This window comes from Notolepis coatsorum (assembly GCF_963971535.1).
Source record: "Notolepis coatsorum genome assembly, chromosome: 6".
NCBI classification, from domain to species: Eukaryota; Metazoa; Chordata; class Actinopteri; order Aulopiformes; family Paralepididae; genus Notolepis; species Notolepis coatsorum.
In genome coordinates, this window is record NC_140170.1 from 176,358,957 (window position 1) to 176,386,346 (window position 27,390).

Genomic DNA, 27,390 nt, shown 5'->3' on the forward strand with positions numbered 1-27,390 from the left:
ATAATACAGGCCTGCTTTAGACTTCATATGACCAAATGTTATTGTCGGGGGGGGGGGGGGGGGGGGGGGGCGGTGGCTCGGGAGGTAGAGCAGTCGTCTGGTAATCCGGAGGTTCCCGGTGCGATTCCCGCTCCTCTCGGGCAGCATGTCCTTGAGCAATAAGACACTTAACCCCCAACTGCTCCCGATGAGCAGGTTGGCACCTTGCATGGTTGCCTCCGCCGTCGGGTGTGTGAATGTGAGTGAATGGGTAAAATGAGAGGAACAAATTGTAAAGTGCTTTGGATAAAAGCGCTATATAAATGCACCATTTGCCATTTTATTTTAACAGCAAAGAGAGGTAAGGATTCAGTGGTGCTACAGTGGTTCCCAAAGTCGGGGGCGCGACCCAAAGGTGGGCCGCGAGCAGCCACGGGAGGGCCACGAGATGATTTCCAAATAATTTTTTTTTTCATGCCACTGAACTTAGAAGCAGGCTAGGACAGTGTTTCTAGTTGTATTCTAAAATTATATTCTATTGTATTCTAAAATGTGACTATATGGTTTTATATTAACTTAATAAATAAACAAAAAATCTACTTATTTCAACGAACATTTCAAACTAAATAACAGATTATGCACATAAAACGCTGAAAACAACCGAAGCAACAATAGTATTTTAATGAGGCTATTATTATTATCATTATTATTTTGCAACAAGTTAGCCCTCTCATAAATAGCACATATAAATGAATAACTAACTTGAACTAACTTAATAGGATTGAAGTGATATTTGGCAAAAAAAATCGGTCGCCTGGCAAAAAAAAGAAAAAAAAGCCAGCCGATCTGCATTGGGCCGCGGCTCTCTGACGCCTTATTTTCTGGGTCCCGGCCTGAAAAGTTTGGGAACCCCAGTATAGGATATGACTTGATATGGTTTTGATATCTTTATTATGAGTAACTATTTGGCTTGTTTGTGGGTATGTGGTACTTTCTTCTTAATGATTGTTCATTAATTTGACCAGGAGGGGGGACTGTAGTGGTCCTGCCCGTTGGGCATGTTACGTGAACATTGTGTGCATGTATCCCGTTATAGAAAAATGTCATGTTTCTCTGTTCTTAATACATATGTCTCTGTACAAAGCTTTTAGTTTTAACTAGTCAAGACACTAGGCGACAGTCTGACCGTGTTCATAAAACAACTTAACGGTCAGGACAGATTGACTTAGATATGACATGTCCAAGAAAATCACATCTTGTTCTTTTCTTGTTGTCTTCATGTCAATCATGTGTCAGATACGACAAAACCCCTAATCTCATCTATGTTTTCCATTTTTGTCATATGTGTTATTAATGTCATCTTTTGTCGTCATGTCAAACTGTGTATTTCATTGTAAGTCTGACCAGAGGTCGCTCTTACTTTCTGGTCAGACACTCGTGTTTCACTCGTCTCCGATTGTAAACCGAGGATACTTTCTGTGGCCACAGAAAATAAACTACTATCTGAATTTCTACAGTTCACCATCTTGGCTCCTTTAAAATATTCCACGACAATCCCGATAGAAATGCAACCGATTGGATGAATGTGCTGCTAGCGGGCGGATGAATCAAATCTACTCTCAGACAATATGAAACAATGGAGTCTTTAATAAGTGACCAAATAAATTACCAACGCATTGCGTTCATTTAGGTCTTCAAGACCCTGATGAACACAACGTGTTGGTCATTTTAAATACACATCGCCAAGTAAAATAAAGGCATTTTAATTTAGCCTTGGATTGTTTTCGAAGGAGACTTGCATTTGATATCTTTTGATTTGAGACCACATTCCACACATGCAGCGAGCCCTTCGTAAGATAGAAGCACGTGTTAATATTATATGTTCAGATTCAGGTCATGTGATGCTAACTTCCCGCCTGTGGCTGTAAATCTCTGGAGGAACCAGCAGGGTTCACAAAGCTAAGGGTTGAAAACGCAAAACAACCTTTTATAGGCAAAAGTTAAAAAAACAAAAAGAGAACATTTCGAAGCCATGATTAAAGGGACAACACACTATTGGAACTCGTTCAGAAGTCAAACACAACTAGAAGACACAGAATATATTGCATGACAGCTTGGGGAACAGTAGTTGGGTAGCATAAGGAGCCACCTGTGGTCCGTCTCTTCCTAGGGAGGACATGGGAGGACATGGGACAGACGAGGACAGAAGGCTGGGTCCCGGTTCGGCGGACGGTTCAGGTCAGGAGGAGTCATCACCGTGATGGAGTCAGACACTGTCAGGTGGGGATGTGGACAGTCTGCTACTAGAGGTCTCCTTGGTGTTCCCATTGATAAATAGTACTAATATATTCCCCATAGACATGGCTTCCCACCCACACATCTGGAAAATGAAAGACAAACCTTCCGGTCATGGAAAAACAAAAGAAAACAAGTAAAATACTAGGGTTGAGATGATACGCTTATCCCCTGATTCCATACCGTCGCGATACTTGGATGCTGATTCGATATGTATTGCAATTCTTTAAAGTAGAACTTTAATTTTGTGTTGATTTTGGCGGCCTCTCTGGACAAAAGTGGTAGCTTTTTCCCCAGAATGAAGACTGCATTTCGTAAAAGATCTTGATCTGGCTAGCGGCACCTTTGGAAGCAAGTGAAAGAAAGATGCAAGACTATTTTTCTGTTTGCAGGATGCGTAGCGATGAGGTAATGTATCTCTTTGTGTCTATGCAAGATTAATAACTAATACGACGATGGTGAAACATTAACGTAAACTTTGTCTTCTGTTCATACGTTACATGAGGCTACAAGTAACATACCGGTAAACAAACAAAACAACAAAACATAACCGTTTGATAAATGTGCTGCTAGTGGGAGGTCCCTGGTTCTCTGCTTGCGTTCTCTAAAATAAAAAAAAGCGGCTTGTTCACTTGTCAACTTTCTCTTTTTCTACCTAAAGTTGAACCTAAAATGTTTCCGACAACATTCTTAATGGTAATTGAGTCATATTTGATCGGCAACGCCTACTTTGACCGTTTGATCGGAACTTAGTTCGATGGTACAGCGTTTCCTATGGTAAGCGCCACATTGTTCTGGCGGTGTCCTAGTGACATCTAGTGGCTGCTACTCAGTATCTTCCCCACCCTTATAAAATACCACTTTATAGGGGACTAGTAATGGAAAAGCTTTGGATTAGTAATGGAAAAGCTTTGGATTAGTAATGGAAAATCAAGAAGGCTACAGATCATTCTCTACGAAGTAATGAGCCGAGTAGTTTACGTTTTTTTTCAAATAAACCTCTCCTCCAACCAAATCAACCAGTAACCCTCTCCTGAATATTCATGACAACACCTCATTATAATATTATCTAGACTGTAGGCTCGCCTGTCCACCCAGCGTCCTCATGTTGTAGACATCTTTGGATCAGCCCAAAACACAATGTCTGACTCTCATGGGGTCCATGACTCCTCCTTCTAATGGTTCTGAGATGTCCACCAGCAGTCAAGTCACATGATCACTTCCTGGCCTGTGCTCACTTCTTCTTCTGTACTTCCTGCAGTAGGTTGACGGCAGCAGTGTTCTTTGGTTCGACCTTCAGCAGGGTGTTGAGGTCATCTACACAGGATTTAATGTCCTGAGGAGAAACAACAAGCAAGTCATTTATTCACTGTGTCGCTGTTATGAACCTTTTTGTTCAGGTGTTATCTATTCACTGTGTCGCTGTTATGAACCTTTTTGTTCGGGTGTTATCTATTCACTGTGTCGCCGTTATGAACCTTTTGTTCGGGTGTTATCTATTCACTGTGTAGCTGTTATGAACCTTTTGTTCTGGTGTTATCTATTCACTGTGTCGCCGTTATGAACCTTTTGTTCAGGTGTTATCTATTCACTGTGTCGCTGTTATGAACCTTTTGTTCGGGTGTTATCTATTCACTGTGTCGCCGTTATGAACCTTTTGTTCAGGTGTTATCTATTCACAGTGTCGCTGTTATGCACCTTTTGTTCGGGTGTTATCTATTCACTGTGTAGCTGTTATGAACCTTTTGTTCAGGTGTTATCTATTCACAGTGTCGCTGTTATGAACCTTTTGTTTGGGTGTTATCTATTCACAGTGTCACTGTTATGAACCTTTTGTTCGGGTGTTATCTGTGTCGCTGTTATGAACCTTTTGTTCGGGTGTTATCTATTCACAGTGTCGCTGTTATGAACCTTTTGTTCGGGTGTTATCTATTCACAGTGTCGCTGTTATGAACCTTTTGTTCGGGTGTTATCTGTGTCGCTGTTATGAACCTTTTGTTCAGGTGTTATTTATTCACTGTGTAGCTGTTATGAACCTTTTGTTCGGGTGTTATTTATTCACTGTGTAGCTGTTATGAACCTTTTGTTCAGGTGTTATCTATTCACTGTGTAGCTGTTATGAACCTTTTGTTCGGGTGTTATCTATTCACTGTGTCGCTGTTATGAACCTTTTGTTCAGGTGTTATCTATTCACTGTGTAGCTGTTATGAACCTTTTGTTCGGGTGTTATCTATTCACTGTGTAGCTGTTATGAACCTTTTGTTCAGGTGTTATCTATTCACTGTGTCGCTGTTATGAACCTTTTGTTCGGGTGTTATCTATTCACTGTGTCGCTGTTATGAACCTTTTGTTCTGGTGTTATTTATTCACCGTGTAGCTGTTATGAACCTTTTTATGCAGGAGGAAAGAAGCCCAGGGCTGATTCACAGTCATTAAAAGCAATATACTATATTACGTATTAAATGAATATACTATATTATGTATTAAATAAATATACTATATTACATATTAAATAAATATACTATATTACGTATTAAATAAATATACAATATCACGTATTAAATAAATATACTATATTACGTATTAAAGGTGACATGCATTATAAATGTCATTTTTCAGTCTCTAGCATTGTATTATAGTAATAGGAGTTAGTATCAATGTGTTTTAGTGTCTAAATACCATATTGGCGGATTGCTCTGATTCAGCTCAGATCATTTCCTGCTCCAGTAAATTAGGCCATCCTGATTTGAAGGCCTGCGTGACGTCACTCAGGCTCTGGGTAGCAGACAGTGATGTGATTGGCTCTGTGGTTGTAGCTAATGCCCGCCCACAATCTACCTAGACTGACTGTACACAGCGAGTGGAAACCACTTCCTCATACTCTGCATGCACTCTGGAGGGAGAGAGAGAGAGAGAGATAGAGAGCATTCGGGAGCACGGGGGGGGGGGGGGGGGGGGGCCTGCCGCGCAGCACACACCGAGAGGGAGAAGAGGAGAGAGGGAGGGAGGGGGCCTTATCAATAACGACCTGTCTTTTTTTTTTTTCTCTCTCTCTCTCTCTCTCTCCCTCTCCCTCTCACCCCCTCCCTCTCTCTCTCTCTCCCACCCCCTCCCTCTCTCTCTATCTCTCTCTGTCTACCAGTCGCAGACTGTGTGGACTGACTGTCACTCAAAGTGCTTATGGTCGGGGCCATAACAGCCTGAAATCTTGAAGCTGAAAAATTATGGGTTTGAGTACTTGATTAGAAATATAAAACAATGCATTTAAAAAAAAAAAAAAAAACTTACAGATGTCTTCAATAGACTCACAGGAATTGTGTAAAGTTGCCCAAATAGTGCTAGGAATAGCAACGCATGTCCCCTTTAAATGAATATACTATATTACGTATTAAATAAATATACTATATTACGTATTAAATAAATATACTATATTACGTATTAAATGAATATACTATATTACGTATTAAATAAATATACTATATTACCTATTAAATAAATATACAATATTACGTATTAAATAAATATACTATATTACGTATTAAATAAACTATATTACCTATTAAATAAATATACATTAGGTATTAAATAAATATACTATATTACGTATTAAATAAATATACTATATTACGTATTAGATAAATAATATACTATATTACATATTAAATTAATATACTATATTACGCATTAAATAAATATACTATATTACGTATTCAATAAATATACTATATTACGTATTAAATAAATAGACTATATTACGTTGTTGTGGAAAATGTGTATGGGGTGGACTAGTTTAATATAGGTCAACTAGCAGTGCTGAAAGACGGTCTGGCTGACGTTCTTAAAACAACTTGGACAGATGGACATTTCAGTACGGCACGTTGTGTGCTTGTAATCTCGTACATCGTATCGCTTTCATATCTTGTTCTTTTCTCTCTTTCATACATACACAGCACACACACACAGACACAGCACACACACACAGACACACGGACACACACATACACAGCACACACACACAGGCACAGCACACACACACAGACACACAGACACACACAGTCACACAGACACACACACACAGACACACACAGTCGCACAGACATACACACCGACACACACACACACACACACACACACACACACACACATTCCCTGTGACACAATACACACATACAATACACATACGTCTGTACGCAGACGCACACACACACAGACACACACACACACACACACACACATCTCACTCTCTCTTCAATGTTCTTAATGTTTTACATCATATCGTGTGTGTACATCATATCTTGTTTATCTCTCTTCATGTCCTTAATGTTCTTATCTCTCTCCGATGTTAAATCTACGTATCATCTTAATGTACGTCATGTCAGATCTGACATGATATGATACGTCATCATATCTGTCATGGGGGGGCAGGACTGAGAGGGGATTTAGGGGACAAGCAGAGGGATTGGGAGTTAGAGTGTTTTTTGTTCAAGCTGTGGTGATCCTCTGCTCGATCCATAGCTTCTGCTGTTAAGAACTTCTTTTCCTAAATAAATTACCTACTTGTTACAATTGGAAATATCGTCTCCTGCTGTGTTAAACAACCATCAGCCACAACATTCCCCCATTTGGTTCCCAGTCGGGGAATTGAACCCCGGTCTCCCGCGTGACAGGCGGGGATACTGACCACTATACTAACTAGGATCGGGTTGTGGGGGTAGATAGGAGGGTTGAGCCTGTCCCGAACCAATCACAGGGGACAGGGGTGAGGGGAAAAAGGGAGGTCAAGGACACTGAGTCGGAAGAGGTGGGGGGACAGGATATGTTCCAGAGGACAGCCGGAACGTTGAGGGACTCAGTGGGCTCACTCTGGGCCAGGTTGAGGGGTTTGCTTCCTTCCGGGGAACAAGATGGGGGCGACTATGACTATGACGAGGAAGACCCGGAGGCTGACCCGATGTATAGGGCGGCTTTAGGGAATGAGTGGTTTAAGTGGGTCCAGTACACGAGCGCGCAGAATCAGATAGAGGATTGTTATGTCTGCTCCAAGGCACGTCCGGATAGGCTGCTGGTGAAGGGCACGAAGTTCAGTTGGGCTCAGTGTGACAGGGACGCAGAGGCATGGGAGGGGCCCCATAATAGTCGCCCTTGGTGCGAGGCAGAGTGTTTGGGGTTTCTCGGCTCTAGTCGTTTTAAGGCGGCAGGAAACGTCACGGATTTCAAGGATGTCACTATGCGGGAACGTTGTAGGAAATTGGATGTACGTGTGCAGGGGGTAGCGACGGGGTTGCCAATACCCAGAGGTGTCAAACTATGGCTGACCAAGGATTTCGAGTGCTTGCAAAAGGAGGGGACCCGGGATGTAGGGGAGGTGGCAGAGGGGCGGTGCACTACTATTTGGAGCATCACGACTAACTGCACGAAAGAAGGAAAGTGTGGACACAGGGTCGTGTTAAAGGGAGTGGATACCAACCCACGGCCTGTAGCTTGCCCTTTTCATGTCCAGGATATGGCACTGGCGGACCAATACTGGCTCTGCGGCGGTAGGAGGTTGAGGAATACACTTCCTTTAGATTGGTCAGGTAGATGTGCCCGGGTTCAGGCGATCATGCCAATGGTGGTCCTACCATTATCAGTGACGGAAGGACCTTCTGAGTCTCCTATCTCTCGAACGAAGCGTAGCTACAAGGCAGACCCAAGGGTGTATCTGGACAGCATAGGACAGCCAAGGGGCATTCCAGCCGAGTTCATGGCTAAGAATGAGATTGCGGCAGGGTTTGAGTCTATTCTGCCATGGATATCGGTCAATAAGAACACCGGGTGGATCAACTATTTGTTTTACAATCAGCAGCGGTATCTCAACTACACCGAGGAGGCGTTGGATGCAATGGGGGACCAGATGCACGCGACCAGTACGGTGGCGTGGCAGAATAGACAGGCTCTGAACTGGTTAATGGCGGAGAAGGGTGGAGTCTGTTCCATGTTTGGACAGTACTGCTGCACATTCATTCCGACGAATGTGGGGCCAGGGGGAAAGTTCTCCGAGGCCATGGCTAAGCTGAAGGATTTGAGGGAGGAGTTGAGGGGGAATTCTGGCCGGAATGAAGAATGGTGGGGGAGTGGGGTGTTGGAAAGATTGGGACAGTGGGGAAGCATAGTGATGCAGACGGGGATATCCATTGGGGTGGCAGGGTTGATATTGGTTCTCCTTTTCTGTTGTGGTATGCCTCTCTTGGGTAGGCTGGTAACTTCACACGTAACGAGCCAAATGCTGATGGTGGGACAGAAAGAGATTGAGCCACAAATCGGGCCATATCCTCAGCTTTATGCTGCCTTAGAGGGAGACGAGGGGATAGAGGATTAGGGGTATGGTGAGGTAGGGACATTTTCTTTTTGTTGGTTCTTTCCTTTAAGAGTGACGGGGGATGGTCTGAGTGCAGTTTTGTTGGTTTATTCCTTTAACTAGGAATTTTAGTCTGATTTTCTAATGATCCTTCGGCATAGAGATTGCAACCATTGAAAATCATTGCATTATTTTTTATTTTTTTTTATTATTATTTTTTGTTTATTTTACTCGTGGTCCTGGTCAAACCGGAATGGGAAGGGGCATCGGCAGAGTGTCGGTTCTGAGCCTGAGGAAGCATTGAGAAGAAGTGGTCTGGGGATCGGTTCTGGGGACTGGAGGGACAAAGGGGGGGGCTAACGCAGTGGGCAAGATGGGCACCTCCCGTCGAAGATGGGGGGACACGTGGTGAGGTCGGTACCAGCGCCTCCCGTCCAGGCATGGGGACATGCTTCTACGAGGACTGGAGGTGTGGCGTGGTGGTTGCTGTATTGGCAAAATGTGACTTTTGGCAATACGGTGAGGAGACTATGGCGTGGGCATGGAAGGGGGGCTGAGCGATGGACACTGGGACTCAATGTTATGGAAGAGACAATGTCATTTTTTTTGGGAGGGATGTTCTATGTTTAGTTCTGACGGTCAACTTCTCCTTTCCCTGATGAGAGTCGCGGTTTCCGGCCGGAACTGTGGCTCATTTGGTAAGTGGTGGAGGTTGGGGGGATTTGTCTGTCAGGTTAGGATTATAAATTGGGGTATTTTTTTTGATGTTTTATTATTACTCTTGTTTTGAGCGGTTTTGTGTTTATTGTGAGAACGGTAGTCAGCCTTTGTTGGTCCGTTAGGGGTCCAGTGAATGAAGTAAGGTTTCTTGTTTAGTTAGACATTTAAAATTTATTATATGGCTAGGTTTCTTGTTTAGATCAGCCATTTAAACTTTTATTATATAAATATGGTTTCTCGTTTAGTTAGACGTTCACATTTTCTTGGTTATATGATTTGGGTGGGACTAGGGATAGCCCCAAATGGGGGAATGTTGTGGAAAATGTGTATGGGGTGGACTAGTTTAATATAGGTCAACTAGCAGTGCTGAAAGACGGTCTGGCTGACGTTCTTAAAACAACTTGGACAGATGGACATTTCAGTACGGCACGTTGTGTGCTTGTAATCTCGTACATCGTATCGCTTTCATATCTTGTTCTTTTCTCTCTTTCATACATACACAGCACACACACACAGACACAGCACACACACACAGACACACGGACACACACATACACAGCACACACACACAGGCACAGCACACACACACAGACACACAGACACACACAGTCACACAGACACACACACACACACACACACAGACACACAGTCGCACAGACATACACACCGACACACACACACACACACACATTCCCTGTGACACAATACACACATACAATACACATACGTCTGTACGCAGACGCACACACACACAGACACACACACACATACACACACACACACACACACACATCTCACTCTCTCTTCAATGTTCTTAATGTTTTACATCATATCGTGTGTGTACATCATATCTTGTTTATCTCTCTTCATGTTCTTAATGTTCTTATCTCTCTCCGATGTTAAATCTACGTATCATCTTAATGTACGTCATGTCAGATCTGACATGATATGATACGTCATCATATCTGTCATGGGGGGGCAGGACTGAGAGGGGATTTAGGGGACAAGCAGAGGGATTGGGAGTTAGAGTGTTTTTTGTTCAAGCTGTGGTGATCCTCTGCTCGATCCATAGCTTCTGCTGTTAAGAACTTCTTTTCCTAAATAAATTACCTACTTGTTACAATTGGAAATATCGTCTCCTGCTGTGTTAAACAACCATCAGCCACAACAACGTATTAAATGAATATACTATATTACGTATTAAATAAATCTACTATATTACGTATTAAATAAATATACTATATTACATATTAAATAAATATACTATATTACATATTAAACAAATATACTATATTACATATTAAATACTAGTTGTATATTGTGTACATAATATATTATTTTCCGGCATAGACTAAAAACACAATCAATATCTGAAAAAAAAAGAAAAAGTACTAACCTTCATATCGTCTTTTAGTATTATGCACTTTGCTACTAAGTAGGGATGCACCGATCTGATATTGATATCGAATATCGGCCCCGATATCACTAAAATAGCTGGATCGGGTATCGGTAAAAAAAATATATATATACATCGGAATTTTTATTTGATATATAATAAGAAATAAAATAAGAAATAACAATTCAGTACATTTGTATCTATGTGTTAATTTGTAACATTTAGTTTCACTAAATTAGGAAAGTACGTTTTAAGTCAAGCCTGATGTTGCCTTGCACAAAAGAATGATCCCAGTGAGGCATAGTTAATTAATTGAACAATGGGTATTTACATTTAGCTGACTCTTTTATCCAAAACAACTTACAAGTTCTGTACGACAAGCCATCAGGAAGGGCACAACTCTATCAGCTGAGTAACAATGTTCATGAAAGTGTTGAGTGCTACAGTGTAGGTTAGTATATTAGGACAAGTGCATGACAGTAAGGTTAGTTAGGGTTAGATTATTTTTTTTTGGATTTTCATTTCAGATAATGGTATGGGTATCGGATCGGTATCGGCTAGGGGTGTAACGATGCATCGATTAATCGAAATGCATCGATTCTAAAGTGATGATTCAACTGCATCGATTTGAAAACGTTAGAATAGATTATAATCTAAATTAATCTGGGACATTTTTTTTTAATTTTTTTTTTGTGTATTGTTTTTATTGACCTATAGTCCATTCATGCTGAGTGAATCAGTTCCCCCAGCCACATTTGTGTATTCAACATTTTGGGGGGAATTAACTGATAGAAAATGAATAGAATCGTGGTCAAATGAAGAGATTTCATGATGCATTGAATCGTTGCCTGAATAATCGTAATCGAAATTAATCGTTGTGAGGTCGCATCGTTACACCCCTAGTATCGGCCAATACCCAAAGCCAGGTATCGGTATCGGGACTGAAAAAGTCGGATCGGTGCATCCCTACTACCAAGTAATCTACTATGCCTATACTACTATGCTAATATGTCTATACTACTATGCACTCAAGACTGTAGTACTCAAGTTCGACACCGTTTGACGAACAATCATACTGACCCTCAGCTGCTTGAGCTGTACCCTTCCTGCTAACTCATTGTACAGAACTTGTAAGTCGCTTTGGATAAAAGCGTCAGCTAAATGACTAAATGTAAATGTAATGTAAATTATATATATATTAGTTGTGTATTACATAGACCAGTTGAGTATTACATATCAGTTGTATATTATTATATATATACTATAGCAGTATGACTGTTACCTTGAGCTGCCTGTGGGCCTGAGCTCTCCTGTACAGAGCCTTGCTGCTGCTGCTGTCTGACTGTTACCTTGAGCTGCCTGTGGGCCTGAGCTCTCCTGTACAGAGATGCTGCTGCTGCTGCCTGACTGTTACCTTGAGCTGCCTGTGGGCCTGAGCTCTCCTGTACAGAGATGCTGCTGCTGCTGTCTGACTGTTACCTTGAGCTGCCTGTGGGCCTGAGCTCTCCTGTACAGAGATGCTGCTGCTGCTGTCTGACTGTTACCTTGAGCTGCCTGTGGGCCTGAGCTCTCCTGTACAGAGATGCTGCTGCTGCTGTCTGACTGTTACCTTGAGCTGCCTGTGGGCCTGAGCTCTCCTGTACAGAGATGCTGCTGCTGCTGTCTGACTGTTACCTTGAGCTGCCTGTGGGCCTGAGCTCTCCTGTACAGAGATGCTGCTGCTGCTGCCTGACTGTTACCTTGAGCTGCCTGTGGGCCTGAGCTCTCCTGTACAGAGCCTTGATGCTGCTGCTGTCTGACTGTTACCTTGAGCTGCCTGTGGGCCTGAGCTCTCCTGTACAGAGATGCTGCTGCTGCTGTCTGACTGTTACCTTGAGCTGCCTGTGGGCCTGAGCTCTCCTGTACAGAGATGCTGCTGCTGTCTGACTGTTACCTTGAGCTGCCTGTGGGCCTGAGCTCTCCTGTACAGAGATGCTGCTGCTGCTGTCTGACTGTTACCTTGAGCTGCCTGTGGGCCTGAGCTCTCCTGTACAGAGCCTTGATGCTGCCGTTGTCCAGCCTCAGAGCCTCATCGCAGTCTCTCACGGCGTCCTTGTACTGCTTCACCGAGATGTAGCACAGGGCCCTGCACACACACACACAGATATAGTAGGACATAAGATAGGGATACAGGGCACAATACGGTCATGGAGACAAGGAAAGAGCACATCATGACAGATTAGATGGCCCAGGCATAGACAAACGCGCACAACACACACACACACGTGTACAGTATTTCAATAGGCAACCCTGAAAGGATTCTACGTTAAGGTAAAGTGACTGTCCGCCCGGAAAGATTTCAGTGAGACACCTGGTCTGCAACAGGGGTTACTGCATTCTCGAGACAGCGCCACTACCAGGATCTGGCCGGTACTGCACCTTCTGACTCCCAATATGCCTTTTCCAGCCAAAATACAGCTCTGTGGCAGTGAATAGGATATTAACACTATGGTCGCCGATGACGAGTTTAGACGTCATTCCTAGCCATGCTCATTTTGCCGAAGACGCCGTAACTCGTCTTTGATATCAATATTTCAAAAATCTGTGATCGAAATCATATTTCCCCTCCGGAGCCCTGAGATACACTGCAAAGCTCCACTCAACTCTCTAGCGGTTCAAGAGCGCCATTTGGTGGCCGATCGGCAGATCGCCAACCGGAAATTACCCTTTGAACCAGAAGTGCTCATCCATATGTCGTCCGGGCACTCGCTATCGTTAGAGAGACTCCGTCTTGACACAGTGAACATCGATCGGTGCAAATAACTCGAAAAAACAACATGATTTGGACGTATATACTATTATACAACCTGGAAATGGATCGGGCATTTCTCCATCCCATAATAGAAAAAATTCTGTTCCACGCTCATCTGCCAGCGGCGCGAGGAAGCCACGGTGAGTTGCAGCATTATATTCTAACGTGTTCCATATAAACTGCTATGATGAACATATGACCCACATTAGACGAATGGTATAACGTTGCCCACGGAATTATAAATGCCCCCCCCCGCCCATCCGGTCATCATCAGATGATACGTAGTAACTTCTAGAACCACGTCCAGTTGATTTTTTTTTTATCTCGCGCCGATTGCTATCAAACTGTATTTCATCATCAATATAATGCATTTGGAGCTATAAATCAAGTTCTGGAGAAAGCTGCAGAAAACGATAAAAACATACTTATACTTTAGACCATATTTTAGTATGAATATGTGAATGAAAAAGTTTAACGTTGCTACACCCTGAACAATGGATATAGGACATTGAATGGGCCATAATAATGGCAATTTAGCAATAGAATTTAAAAAGTTATAGCCCTGCAAAGAAGGGGAACTTCTCCATAGACAAATAGAGCTGGCTAGGGATGGTAAATTATGAATTTAACCTATGGCGATCAAAGTGTTAAAAAAAAGAAAAAAAGAAAAACGTAATATTACGTGGATGGCCCCGAATGAGTTAATAATACATAAAATTTCTGAAATCTAAAAACTTTTTGGGAATAAAATATCCTGTTAACTTAAAGCTTGGTGTATTGTTTTTATTGACCTATAGTCCATTCATGCTGAGTGAATCAGTTCCCCCAGCCACATTTGTGTATTCAAAATGTTTTGCGGAATTAACTGATAGAAAATGTATCGAATCGAGGTCAAATGAAGAGATTTCATGATGCATTGAATCGTTGCCTGAAGAATCGTAATCTAATCTAATCTAATCGTTGTGAGGTCGAATCGTTACACCCCTACCTTGTTGGTGTAGGTGGTGACCTCAGTACCTGTTAGTGTAGGTGGTGACCTCAGTACCTGTTAGTGTAGGTGGTGACCTCAGTACCTGTTAGTGTAGCTGGTGACCTCAGTACCTGTTAGTGTAGCTGGTGACCTCAGTACCTGTTAGTGTAGGTGGTGACCTCAGTACCTGTTAGTGTAGGTGGTGACCTCAGTACCTGTTAGTGTAGCTGGTGACCTCAGTACCTGTTAGTGGTGACCTCAGTACCTGTTAGTGTAGCTGGTGACCTCAGTACCTGTTAGTGGTGACCTCAGTACCTGTTAGTGTAGCTGGTGACCTCAGTACCTGTTAGTGGTGACCTCAGTACCTGTTAGTGTAGGTGGTGACCTCAGTACCTGTTAGTGGTGACCTCAGTACCTGTTAGTGTAGCTGGTGACCTCAGTACCTGTTAGTGGTGACCTCAGTACCTGTTAGTGTAGCTGGTGACCTCAGTACCTGTTAGTGTAGGTGGTGACCTCAGTACCTGTTAGTGTAGGTGGTGACCTCAGTACCTGTTAGTGTAGGTGGTGACCTCAGTACCTGTTAGTGTAGCTGGTGACCTCAGTACCTGTTAGTGGTGACCTCAGTACCTGTTAGTGTAGCTGGTGGTGACCTCAGTACCTGTTAGTGTAGCTGGTGACCTCAGTACCTGTTAGTGTAGGTGGTGACCTCAGTACCTGTTAGTGTAGCTGGTGACCTCAGTACCTGTTAGTGTAGGTGGTGACCTCAGTACCTGTTAGTGTAGGTGGTGACCTCAGTACCTGTTAGTGTAGGTGGTGACCTCAGTACCTGTTAGTGTAGGTGGTGACCTCAGTACCTGTTAGTGGTGACCTCAGTACCCGTTAGTGGTGACCTCAGTACCTGTTAGTGTAGGTGGTGACCTCAGTACCTGTTAGTGGTGACCTCAGTACCTGTTAGTGTAGGTGGTGACCTCAGTACCTGTTAGTGTAGGTGGTGACCTCAGTACCTGTTAGTGTAGGTGGTGGTGACCTCACTACCCGTTAGTGTAGGTGGTGGTGACCTCAGTACCTGTTAGTGTAGGTGGTGACCTCAGTACCTGTTAGTGTAGGTGGTGACCTCAGTACCTGTTAGTGTAGGTGGTGACCTCAGTACCTGTTAGTGTAGGTGGTGACCTCAGTACCTGTTAGTGTAGGTGGTGACCTCAGTACCTGTTAGTGTAGCTGGTGACCTCAGTACCTGTTAGTGTAGCTGGTGACCTCAGTACCTGTTAGTGTAGGTGGTGACCTCAGTACCTGTTAGTGTAGGTGGTGACCTCAGTACCTGTTAGTGTAGCTGGTGACCTCAGTACCTTGTTAGTGTAGCTGGTGACCTCAGTACCTGTTAGTGTAGCTGGTGACCTCAGTACCTGTTAGTGTAGGTGGTGACCTCAGTACCTGTTAGTGTAGGTGGTGACCTCAGTACCTGTTAGTGTAGGTGGTGACCTCAGTACCTGTTAGTGTAGGTGGTGACCTCAGTACCTGTTAGTGGTGACCTCAGTACCTGTTAGTGTTAGTGGTGACCTCAGTACCTGTTAGTGTAGCTGGTGACCTCAGTACCTGTTAGTGTAGGTGGTGACCTCAGTACCTGTTAGTGGTGACCTCAGTACCTGTTAGTGTAGCTGGTGACCTCAGTACCTGTTAGTGTAGGTGGTGACCTCAGTACCTGTTAGTGGTGACCTCAGTACCTGTTAGTGTAGGTGGTGACCTCAGTACCCGTTAGTGGTGACCTCAGTACCTGTTAGTGTAGGTGGTGACCTCAGTACCTGTTAGTGGTGACCTCAGTACCTGTTAGTGTAGGTGGTGACCTCAGCAGGGTTGTACTGGAGGCTCTGGCTGTACTTCTCGATGGCCTTCTTGTGCTCTCCTCTCTTCACCAGCCCGTTGCCTTCTTCCTTCAGAACCAGACCTTTCTTCAGGTCCTGAGCACTGGGAACTGAGAGGGAGGGAGGCGGGTGAAAGAGAGGAGAAGGAGAGGAGGATGAGGGAGGAAGAGAGTAGAAGACAGTGATCAGAACAGGGTGGTCAGAAGTTAGTTAACGGTTAACGTCACAGTGACCAAGTGCGTCCACATTTTTATAGGATTCCATCACATTTTCATAACAATAGCGAATATTACTTACCCTGCGGCGTTTTCATTGGGGTTTCTTACAAATTAACGATGTTTTGTTTGTCCTTTATATGCGGATAACATTCAAATCTTAAATTGTACCATTATGTTCCTGTTTTAGACAACAAACATAATGCTAATGATGCACTTTTGTTAAGATAATTAGTTTACCATTCGCGGTCACTGTACTGACGTCGCATTAATAGTTTACCGCTGTTCAGATCGCGTCAAAGAATAGACGCGTCCCAGTGACCTGTGACCTGTGCTAACGCTCTTGGGAAATGTATTGTTGTAGTTTTCAACATTTTCACCTTTTAATTTTAAACCAATGCTGCCATCTACTGACAACAGAAAGTGTTGTGTAGCGTCACCTTGAGAGGCACTTCCGTAAACACCGTCGCCCAAAAGACATTCTAGAGATTCCCACTTTTTACTGGGAATGGGGCGTGGCCGTATTTGGTCCCAGACAATAAGAGTGGCTGCGATTGGTCTACGTTCCGTTAGTTAACGGATCAATAGGTGGCCACTGATTTCTTTAGATTATATCTCGACAGTAATCGATAGTACTCCAAAAACAAGATGTTAAGACACTGAAGGGGCAGGAGTTAAAACGACGACATCCAAACGAACGTATGACTGGATACTGGCCGGACGTATCCTCAGAGAGCTCCTGGAATCCAGTAAGACATAGATCTTTATAGCGGAGAGATGGGGATTCTGGATAGGATGGCCCAGGCATTGGTTTGATTGATTGATTGAAAACTTTATTAACAGATCGCAGAATGGGTACAATACAGTACGGCTCAATACACACAATTGTTAAGGGGATGCAGACCAGAGAAAGACTTTCGTCTTGTTTACATCAGGGTCCCCCATTTTCAATTCATAATGTATTGGATTGGGGGGGGGGGGGAGGGGGCAGGATGGGTGAGTTAGAAAGGGGGGGTGGGGGTGTTGGTATCAGGTGAGAGACAAAGGGTGAATGGGAGGGGGGTTGGAACATGACTGGGAGATTGTTTGAGGGGGGAGGGGATCATTATTCTACAACGGCCAAGAAGGCTGCATCATTAATGACATTTAAAAGGTCTAGAAAATAATACGGTACATATATAAACAATACGGTATATATCCCTGCTTCACACTTATACAGTTCCACCCTTATATATTTGTATATCTTGTATGTCATAAATGTCATGATATATATCTGTCTATCTGTATGTCATAAATGTCATAAATGTCATGATGAATTGAAAATGGGGGACCCTGATGTAAACAAGACGAAAGTCTTTCTCTGGTCTGCATCCCCTTAACAATTGTGTGTATTGAGCCGTACTGTATTGTACCCATTCTGCAATCTGGTAATAACATTTTCAATCAATCAACTCAGCTTGTAGTTATTTAGTAGTTTATATGCCTACCTGCTTTCTGTGTGCCTGGCGTTCCGTTGTGTTGCTGTGTAGAGGCTGCTTGTGTAGAGGCTGGCTGTGTAGCAGTGGTCTGCTGACACAGTCTCTCTCTAGCAGCCAGAGACATGGTGGGGATGACGGGAAGCTTCTCCCTCCAGGCCGGACCGTCGACTTCCATCAGCACCTTCGTCATCCTGAGGGCAGCAGAGGATTACCTCAACATTAACCTTAACCCATGCCTCAATATTAACCTTAACCCATGCCTCAACATTAACCTTTACCTTAATCTATACCTCAACTAGGGATGCCCCGATCACGTTTTTTGCCACCGATACCGATCACCGGTCGTCGTGAGCCATATCGGCCGATACCGATAGTTTGATTAAATTTTTTTTATATAATTTTTAATTTTTTTTTAATAAAATATATATATTATATAATTAGACTTGTACTTATATTATCTGCGAGACATCGCCACCACGCAACAAGCTCCACTGTCTGTGTGTACTCTAGTAGCCTCCAGCTACGGCCAGGATTCTCCGGAGCTGCAGCTGGACCTATACTCGAGTAGCCTCGAGCTACGGCCAGGATTCTCCTGCGCTGCAGCTGGACCCTATTGGTATAACGTTACTGTGGTCATAATCACATTCAACATGCCCTCAGCTCGAATACGCGTCGAATCAGTGTTATAAGACATTGATATCAGGAGCTATCTGTAGCTACTGCTAGCCGGATATATAACGTTAATACAACGCCTCAGTGAATTATTTAGTTCAATGGGACATTTCGTTTTGAACAGTGAACTAACTTGCGCTAACGGGAGCTAACAGGTATCATACACGTCTCTACTAGACTTGCTGGAGCGTTTGTTGATGTCAGGAGCTATCGGTAGCTGGCCGGCTAGATAATAATAATAATTTAGGACCTGCTCCGAGGTCATCAATTGGCACACATGCGATGCATGCATGCAATTCGTATCTGCGATTAACCCATCCCGTCGTCCTTCCCCCCCAAGGGCAGCCGGGAGCAGACAGGCGTCAACGTGAGCCGCGCCAGGGGACCAATCCAAGTGCTCCTGTCCGTCTTCGTCAAGGACGCCACAGCGTTAGCGATCTTGTTGTTGTGCATGTTTTTCCATTGGGTTTATCTTATCGGGGGGGAAACCCTTGCGAGCACGGGGAGAACATGCAAACTCCACACAGAAAGGCCTGGGAGATACCCCACCTGGGTAACTGGCATCATGGAAACCTGGTCCCCAAGCGGGAATCGAACCCTGGACCTTCTTGCTGTGAGGCGACAGTGTTAACCACTACACCACCGTGCCGCTGATACCGTTCGGTTAGACAATGCCTCATCATGTATTAAACTAAAAGTGAATAGTTGACTGGGTCATTTTGTAACGGTAGCTAAGCTAACGTTAGCTCAGGGAGACGCCGTCCTCCCGTGTCCCGTCACACTAGACTAGACCCGTGTTTACATGCGCGCAGGAGGGGCTGGAGGGATGAGCAGACGCCGCACCACCCGGTGTCTGAGACAGAACTCAGCGACAGCGAGTGAGATCGGTTTTGACGATCAGCGAAAATAAAGCATTATCACCGATCACCGATTGCATATTTATACTGATATACGGTGGCCGATCGATCGGGGCATCCCTAACCTCAACATTAACTTTAATCTAACTACCCATGCCTCAACATTAACCTTAAAGGGGAACTATCTTATAAATGGCCTTTTTGAGTGTTTAGCATTGTTTCCTAGCTATGTGAACTTATATTAATATGATCTATGTCTCAAAATTCTCATATTGGCGCATTCTTCCAATTCTCCTCTCACAATATTCACCCTCACTGAACTGAGTCATTTGAAAATGTGCCTATATGTGATGTCATAAAGACACCGCTGCATGTTAATGTTCAGGTGAACACGACGCTGCGCAGTGGTTTAGGAGCCCAGGCTCAAAACAGCTCGAGATCTTGAGGTAGAAAAATGCTGTTTTTGAGGACTTGATTAGAAATACAAAACAATGAATAAAAAAAATATATATATTACAGAGGTGTTCCATAGACTCACAGGAATTGTGTAAAAGTGCCCAAATAGTGAAAGAAATAGTAAAATAGTTCCCCTTTAATCTAACCCATGCCTCAACATTAACCTTAATCTATACCTCAACATTAACTTTAATCTAACTACCCATGTCTCAACATTAACCTTAATCTATACCTCAACATTAACCTTAATCTAACCCATGCCTCAACATTAACCTTAATCTATACCTCAACATTAATTAATCTATACCTCAACATTAACCTTAATCTAACCATACCTCAACATGAACCTTAATCTAACCATACCTCAACATTAACCTTAATCTAACCATACCTCAACATTAACCTTAATCTAACCATACCTCAACATTAACCTTAATCTAACCCATGCCTCAACATTAACCTTAATCTAACCCATGCCTCAACATTAACCTTAATCTAACTAACCCATACAGCAACATTAACTTTAATATAACGTTTAATATCATCTTTAATCTAACCCATACCCGACGACCGAGGCAACCATGCAAGGTGCCAACCTGCTCATTGGGAGCAGTTAGGGGTCGAGTGTCTTGCTCAAGGACAATTCAACACGCTGCCGGGGTTTTTTTTTTTATCCACTTTTTCTCCTCTTTTTCTATTTTTCTCCCATCCCAATTTCGCTGTGCCAATTCTCCCCTCCCCTGTCTTGAATGTTGCTCGCATATGCCCCCCACTGGCCGGTTGTAGGGAGGATAGAAGCCTTGCATCACATGTCCCCTCCGATACACGAGGAGGCAGCCTGTCACATCTTTTCACCTGCCAGCGCGGACTCTCATTGGCGAGGTGTAACGTGTGGGAGGCTCACACTACCCCCGCCATTTCCTGTCTCTGGCAGCTGTGCAGGCGTCCCCAACCGACCCGTAGGAGTCGCTGTCCACAACGTCCAGATTACCACCCATCGACTTCCACCCTCTAACTCTGCCAATTGAGTTAGTATGACGACTGGCCCAGCGCTGCCGGGAATTTAACCGGGTATCTTCCGATTACCAGACGGCCACTCTACCCCCCTGCCACTGTCGCCCTGAGTACAAGTACAGCTCATAGTGTAGGAGTCTAGTAGCTCCACAGTGGAGGAACCACGCTACTATTCATTACAGCTCATAGTGTTGGAGTCTAGTAGCTCCACAGTGGAGGAACCACGCTACTATTCATTACAGCTCATAGTGTTGGAGTCTAGTAGCTCCACAGTGGAGGAACCACGCTACTATTCATTACAGCTCATAGTGTAGGAGTCTAGTAGCTCCACAGTGGAGGAACCACGCTACTATTCATTACAGCTCATAGTGTTGGAGTCTAGTAGCTCCACAGTGGAGGAACCACGCTACTATTCATTTGTTATTCACTATAAGGTTGAATCGCATATAAGATAAGATATTCCTTTATTGATCCCATTGGGGAATTTCAGGCATCATAGCAGCATGGGAGAGGGGGGGTACAGGTATGGGCAGGCAGGGTAATAGAAGACATAAATATAGGCGATACAATTTTATCTGAATATAGGAAAAATAAACAGTGTAAACAAAGGTGCAGATGAGGGTCTGTATGAGCCATCGCCGGTTATATTATATGTTACAATAAATATAGGCAATAAAGATTTTGAATCTGAATATACACTATGAGTAAAAGTGAACGGTATACACAAGGTGCAGTATACCTTCTTCTGTCATATTCTTCTGTCATAATTGGGACAGTTACTACCACATGTTTACCTACAAAACGATGACACGGTCTGGTGAAAGGTTAACCGTCTGTAGTGTGGTAGTGAAAGGGTTAACAGTCTGTAGTGTGGTAGTGAAAGGGTTAACCGTCTGTAGTGTGGTAGTGAAAGGGTTAACCGTCTGTAGTGTGGTAGTGAAAGGGTTAACAGGCTGTAGTGTGGTAGTGAAAGGGTTAACAGGCTGTAGTGTGGTAGTGAAAGGGTTAACCGTCTGTAGTGTGGTAGTGAAAGGGTTAACCGTCTGTAGTGTGGTAGTGAAAGGGTTAACATGCTGTAGTGTGGTAGTGAAAGGGTTACCAGGCTGTAGTGTGGTAGTGAACGGGTTAACCGTCTGTACTCTGTAGTAGTGTGGTAGTGAAAGGGTTAATACCAGCACATCAACAAAGGGTTACACTTTGATAGCCACCAGAGGGCGGCTGCAGGGTGCGGCCTGCAGGGGGCACTACTACTGCAGCGGTACCTGTTGGTGCCTTCGTGGGCGGCCGGTATGTTGCAGTCCACCTGCACCACGGTCTTGTAATCCACGTAGGCCAGCCTGTAGCGCTCCAATGCCTCGTAGGCGGCGGCGCGACGCAGGAGAGACTTGACACCAAACGGCACCAACTCCAAAGACCTGGAGGAGGGAGGGGGTTAATATAAATGTGTTCATAGTATTCTATGGGGGGGGGGGGGGTTAATACATAGAGATGTAATATGTGTTCATAGTATTCTCAGGGGGGGGGGGGGGGGTAATACATAGAGATGTAATATGTGTTCATAGTATTCTCAGGGGGGGGGGGTTAATACATAGAGATGTAATATGTGTTCATAGTATTCTCAGGGGGGGGGTTAATACATAGAGATGTAATATGTGTTGGTATCACTCACAGCTGAATGAATATAGATGATTGACTGGTGTCACTCAACACAGCTGAGTGAATATAGAGGATAGACTGGTGTCACTCACACAGCTGAGTGAATATAGAGGATAGACTGGTGTCACTCACAGCTGAATGAATATAGATGATTGACTGGTGTCACTCACACAGCTGAGTGAATATAGAGGTTAGACTGGTGTCACTCACAGCTGAATGAATATAGATGATTGACTGGTGTCACTCACACAGCTGAGTGAATATAGAGGATAGACTGGTGTCACTCACAGCTGAATGAATATAGATGATTGACTGGTGTCACTCACACAGCTGAGTGAATATAGAGGTTAGACTGGTGTCACTCAACACAGCTGAGTGAATATAGAGGATAGACTGGTGTGGGATAAGTGATCATTATATGATATTCTGTACCCGAAAAAAACTAAAACAAAAGGCTGGCTGCCACAAAACAGTCACATCTAGAGACCTCAAAACCTACTCTAGCGAGGCCTTCAACCTTGAACTGGTGAGTCTGGACTGGTCAGATGAACTCAATGGTACACTGGTTGACGAAACATGGCTTGGTTTCAAAACCAAATTCTCAGCAATACTAAACGACATGGCCCCCCTAAGAACCACCAGGGTAAAAAATCGCGCTGAGCCGTGGATGCACTCCGAAATACTGGCCGCTATGAAAACCAGAGACAAAAAATGCTCTGAGTTTCGTAAAAGTCAGTCAAAGCTTACTAAAAGCACGAGCAGTGAACTCCAAGCCCACGTGACTGAACTCAAACTAGAAAGAAACAGACTAAGAAACGACGTAAACTCCATGATCAAAACTGCAAAAAAGAATTTCATCAATGACAAAACTGAGGAAAACAAAAACAAACCACGTGAACTTTGGAAATTACTCAATAATCAACTAGGATGCAGTAAAAAACTTAAAACCAGATTCTCAAACATAAACATAAAAACGGACAACACGCTCATCACAGACAAGCTGGATGTAGCCAATTACTTAAACATTTTCTTCACAAACATAGCCACAACACTGGTAAACAAACTACCCTCCCACTCAGGGCTTTATGGGGTAGAACACATAGTAGCTTACTACAAAAACCTAGGGGTCCGCAAGGACGACTTCAAGCTGGAAATGGTAACAACAGATGAGGTACTCAATAAACTGAGCGCCCTCCAACCTAACAAGGCCACTGGCCATGACAACATCCCCTCCAAATTCCTCCGAGACTCAGCAGCCGCCATCACACCAATCATCACACACATAATAAACCTCTCCATAAAACAGGGACACGTCCCCAAGGACTTCAAAATTGCGAGGGTGACCCCTCTGCACAAAAAGGGCAGCAAATTAGACCCAGGCAACTACCGCCCTGTTTCTATTCTCACCTCCATCTCGAAAGTCATGGAAAAAATAGTCTACGAACAGGTCGAAAAGTACCTAGCGGAAAAAAATCTAATCTACGAATTCCAATCTGGCTTCAGAACATCCCACTCCACTGACACATGCCTTCTCTATTTGAATGACCACATCAAACAAGAGGTGGACGCAGGCAAATACTGCGGCATGGTCATGCTGGACCTACAAAAGGCCTTTGACACGGTCAATCACTCCATTCTGATTGACAAGCTAAAAGCAATTGGTTTTGATAGTCTATCAGTGAGCTGGATGCAATCCTACCTTGAGGGGAGGGAACAGATGGTGGAGGTAAACGGTACCCTATCCCCCCCCCTCACAGTGAGCTGTGGTGTTCCACAAGGAAGCATACTAGGACCGCTACTGTTCCTAATTTATGCAAATGACATGTCGTCAGCTTGTGACTGCAACTTGTTCCTGTTTGCGGACGACTCAGCCCTGCTGGTCTCTGACAAGAACAAGTTACAGGTTGAAAAAACCCTCAGCTCGGAACTAGGCAGAATCTGCATATGGCTCGCTGATAACAAACTATCATTACACATGGGCAAAACAGAGTCCATTCTCTTCGGTTCAAATAACAAACTCAGCAAGACCGACGGCTTCTCAGTTACAGTGGGTGACAATATTGTCACAAGGAAAGATGAAATTACCTACCTGGGTTCCATCCTAGAGGCTAATCTCTCCTGTGACAAAATGGCATCCAATGTAATAAAAAAAGTCAACCAACGAACTCGATTCTTGTACCGGATCTCCTCTCTGGTAAACAAGAACACCCTGAAGACTCTGGCAGGAGCACTCATTCAGGGGTACTACGACTATGCTTGCACCTCATGGTACCAAAGCACCTCAAAGGCGCTAAAAACAAAATTACAAACATCTCAAAACAAACTGGTCAGACTACTGCTTGACCTTACTCCTAGAACCCACCTCACCCCTGCCCACTTTGACAACCTAGGATGGCTTAGAGTAGACGACAGAGTACAACAACTTGCAATGGGCCTGGTCTACAAGATACACTACACGACCAAGGTACCCATGTACATGTCAAAATACTTCCCAAAGGTCAGTGAATACCACGATCACAACACCAGAGGGAGCTCCACAAATCATGTTAAACCCAGATTCGGCTCAAATAAGGGACTAAACACGTTTCGCAATTATGCCACATCAATGTGGAACGCCCTACCCAAAGCTGTAAAGGAATGTGGATCACTACCCACTTTCAAAACCTCTCTCAAGGGACACCTACGGGAGACTGCAATTCAACACTGGCCCCTGTAAATATCCTAACCCAACCCCCTCCAATGTACAGTCATTTACCTAGTATGGTTTTGTCAATAGTTCAATGTACAATTGTGTTTGTTTGTACAGTGTCTCCTCCCCCCCCCCCCTCAATGTACAGTGTTACTTGTTTATACAGTGTGCCCCCCGCCCCCCCCCCAACCACCTCCAATGTAAATTACCCAGTATGGTTGTCAATATCCCAATGTACCCAACCCCCCCCACCCAACCTCCTCCAATGTACAGTTTCTACGTCAAATGTATATACTCCCTTTTCTTGACTCCTTCTGTATCACAAACAGTACTGTATTTGCAAATCTGGTATGTCATAAATGTATAGATGTAGCAGTACTGACTATCTGTATGTCATGTATGTCATATATGTCTATATGAATTGAAAATGGGGGACCCTGATGGAAACAAGACAAACGTCTTTCTCAGGTCTGCATCCCCTTAACAATTGTATGTATTGAGCCGTACTGTATTGTACCCATTCTGCAATCTGTTAAATAAAGTTTTCATTCATTCATTCATTCATTCATTCACTCACAGTTGAATGAATATAGAGGAAACACTGGTGTCACTCACACAGTACAATCTTTGACACAGTCAGCACAGTTTCCATCCTTCAGGTAGCTGGCTGCTCGGTTGGAGTAGAGGACAGCCAAGTCCTCGGGACTCTTCTTACCTGGAGAAGACATTTTAACAATATAAAAAAAGACGAAAAAAAAGGGACAGTCCACACATGTTACACCGTTAACACAAGTCACAGGGCTGTGCTATAACTTCAGACAGACATTGTGATATTCAGAGAGAGAGAGAGAGAGAGAGAGAGAGAGAGAGAGAGAGAGACAGATATTCAGAGACAGACATTGTGATATTCAAACGGACAGCAATTCAGACAGACATCACTATATACCTGACTTCTCCAGCTCTGTAATGGCCTTGCTGTAGGTGGCGGCAGCCTCTCCATACTGTCCTGCTTTGAAACACCCGTTACCAGCCTGTTTCAGCTCAGTCCAGGACTGGGACCTGCGTTTCTGTGGCATCTCCTCAGGTTCCACTGTCCTGAAAAACACAGCAGATCTGGAAACACAGGCCTGTAACTGTAACAGTGTACTGCCCCTGTGAGATGTACGGGACGTCCTGTTGTCATTGAACCGTGTGTGTCTGTATTAATATTGTGGGACTAAAGTGCATCTTAACACCCTGTTGTCATCCAGACTAATTCCTGGACTGTGGTTTTAATTAGGGTAATGTAGGTTAGATGCGAGTCGCGTTGCTAACTTTAATTTATCAACTGACTGATATACTATTATAGTACTGTTATAGGCTGGTTACTGTATCACCATGTCTGTTTATATACTGAATATAGTTTCATTAATAATATTCTGCTTGTTTAGCTGTTAGCTTTGTATCTACGCTAGGTTGTATGTCTCTTTGCTAGTATGAGCCATCATCATTATATCAGTCAATGTATAGAACGACACAAGCTGATAGCAATGTGCTCATTCTAGTGTGTTGATACAGAATGTAGCTAAGGTTAGCTTGATACAGTCATCTTTTATATTATACCCGTTACATTAATAGGGATATATTGTGTTCATTGCCTCCCCTCCTAGCGGGCTAGCTTGTCAGCTAGCTTGGCGTACACACCAAGCTCATCCCCAGTACAGGGAGGCTAGTTCTGTAGCTACGCTAAGCTAAGCTAATCCAAGCTAACGGTAACACGGTAGTGGCCCTGCGGCTGGCTAACGCTAATGCTAACAGTGTTAGCTTCACTCACCGGTCGCCGGCTCTTCAGTGAATTGAAGCCTCTCGTCGAGACTAAACACGGCGCTGAACCCGGAACAACAGTGCTATTCTATTACCCGCTGGACTGTGTTGGGATGATGTCCGTAAACGGTGTGTTTGTGGTGTATTGACACACGCTGTGTGTGTGTGTGTGTAGGCAGAACTCTGACTGGCCGGCTCTGGTA

General features: G+C 43.9%; 1 protein-coding gene across 2 annotated transcripts; it reads right to left on the reverse strand.

The window, feature by feature from the left end:
• Nucleotides 1-1,608: 1,608 nt before the first annotated feature.
• Nucleotides 1,609-27,390, reverse strand: tomm34 (translocase of outer mitochondrial membrane 34). 2 transcript variants are annotated; one of them, XM_084315983.1, is made up of 8 exons: nucleotides 27,198-27,390; nucleotides 26,331-26,474; nucleotides 26,000-26,099; nucleotides 22,302-22,454; nucleotides 18,050-18,231; nucleotides 16,310-16,457; nucleotides 12,726-12,852; nucleotides 1,609-3,610 (listed from the first exon to the last, which is right to left on the reverse strand). In XM_084315983.1, exons 2-8 carry the CDS (start codon nucleotides 26,458-26,460, stop codon nucleotides 3,509-3,511), a joined length of 942 nt encoding a protein of 313 aa, XP_084172109.1. In that variant the 5' UTR covers nucleotides 26,461-26,474; nucleotides 27,198-27,390; the 3' UTR covers nucleotides 1,609-3,508. The 2 variants fall into 2 exon arrangements, with proteins under 2 accessions (XP_084172109.1, XP_084172108.1); XM_084315982.1 differs by having other exon boundaries at nucleotides 26,331-26,479.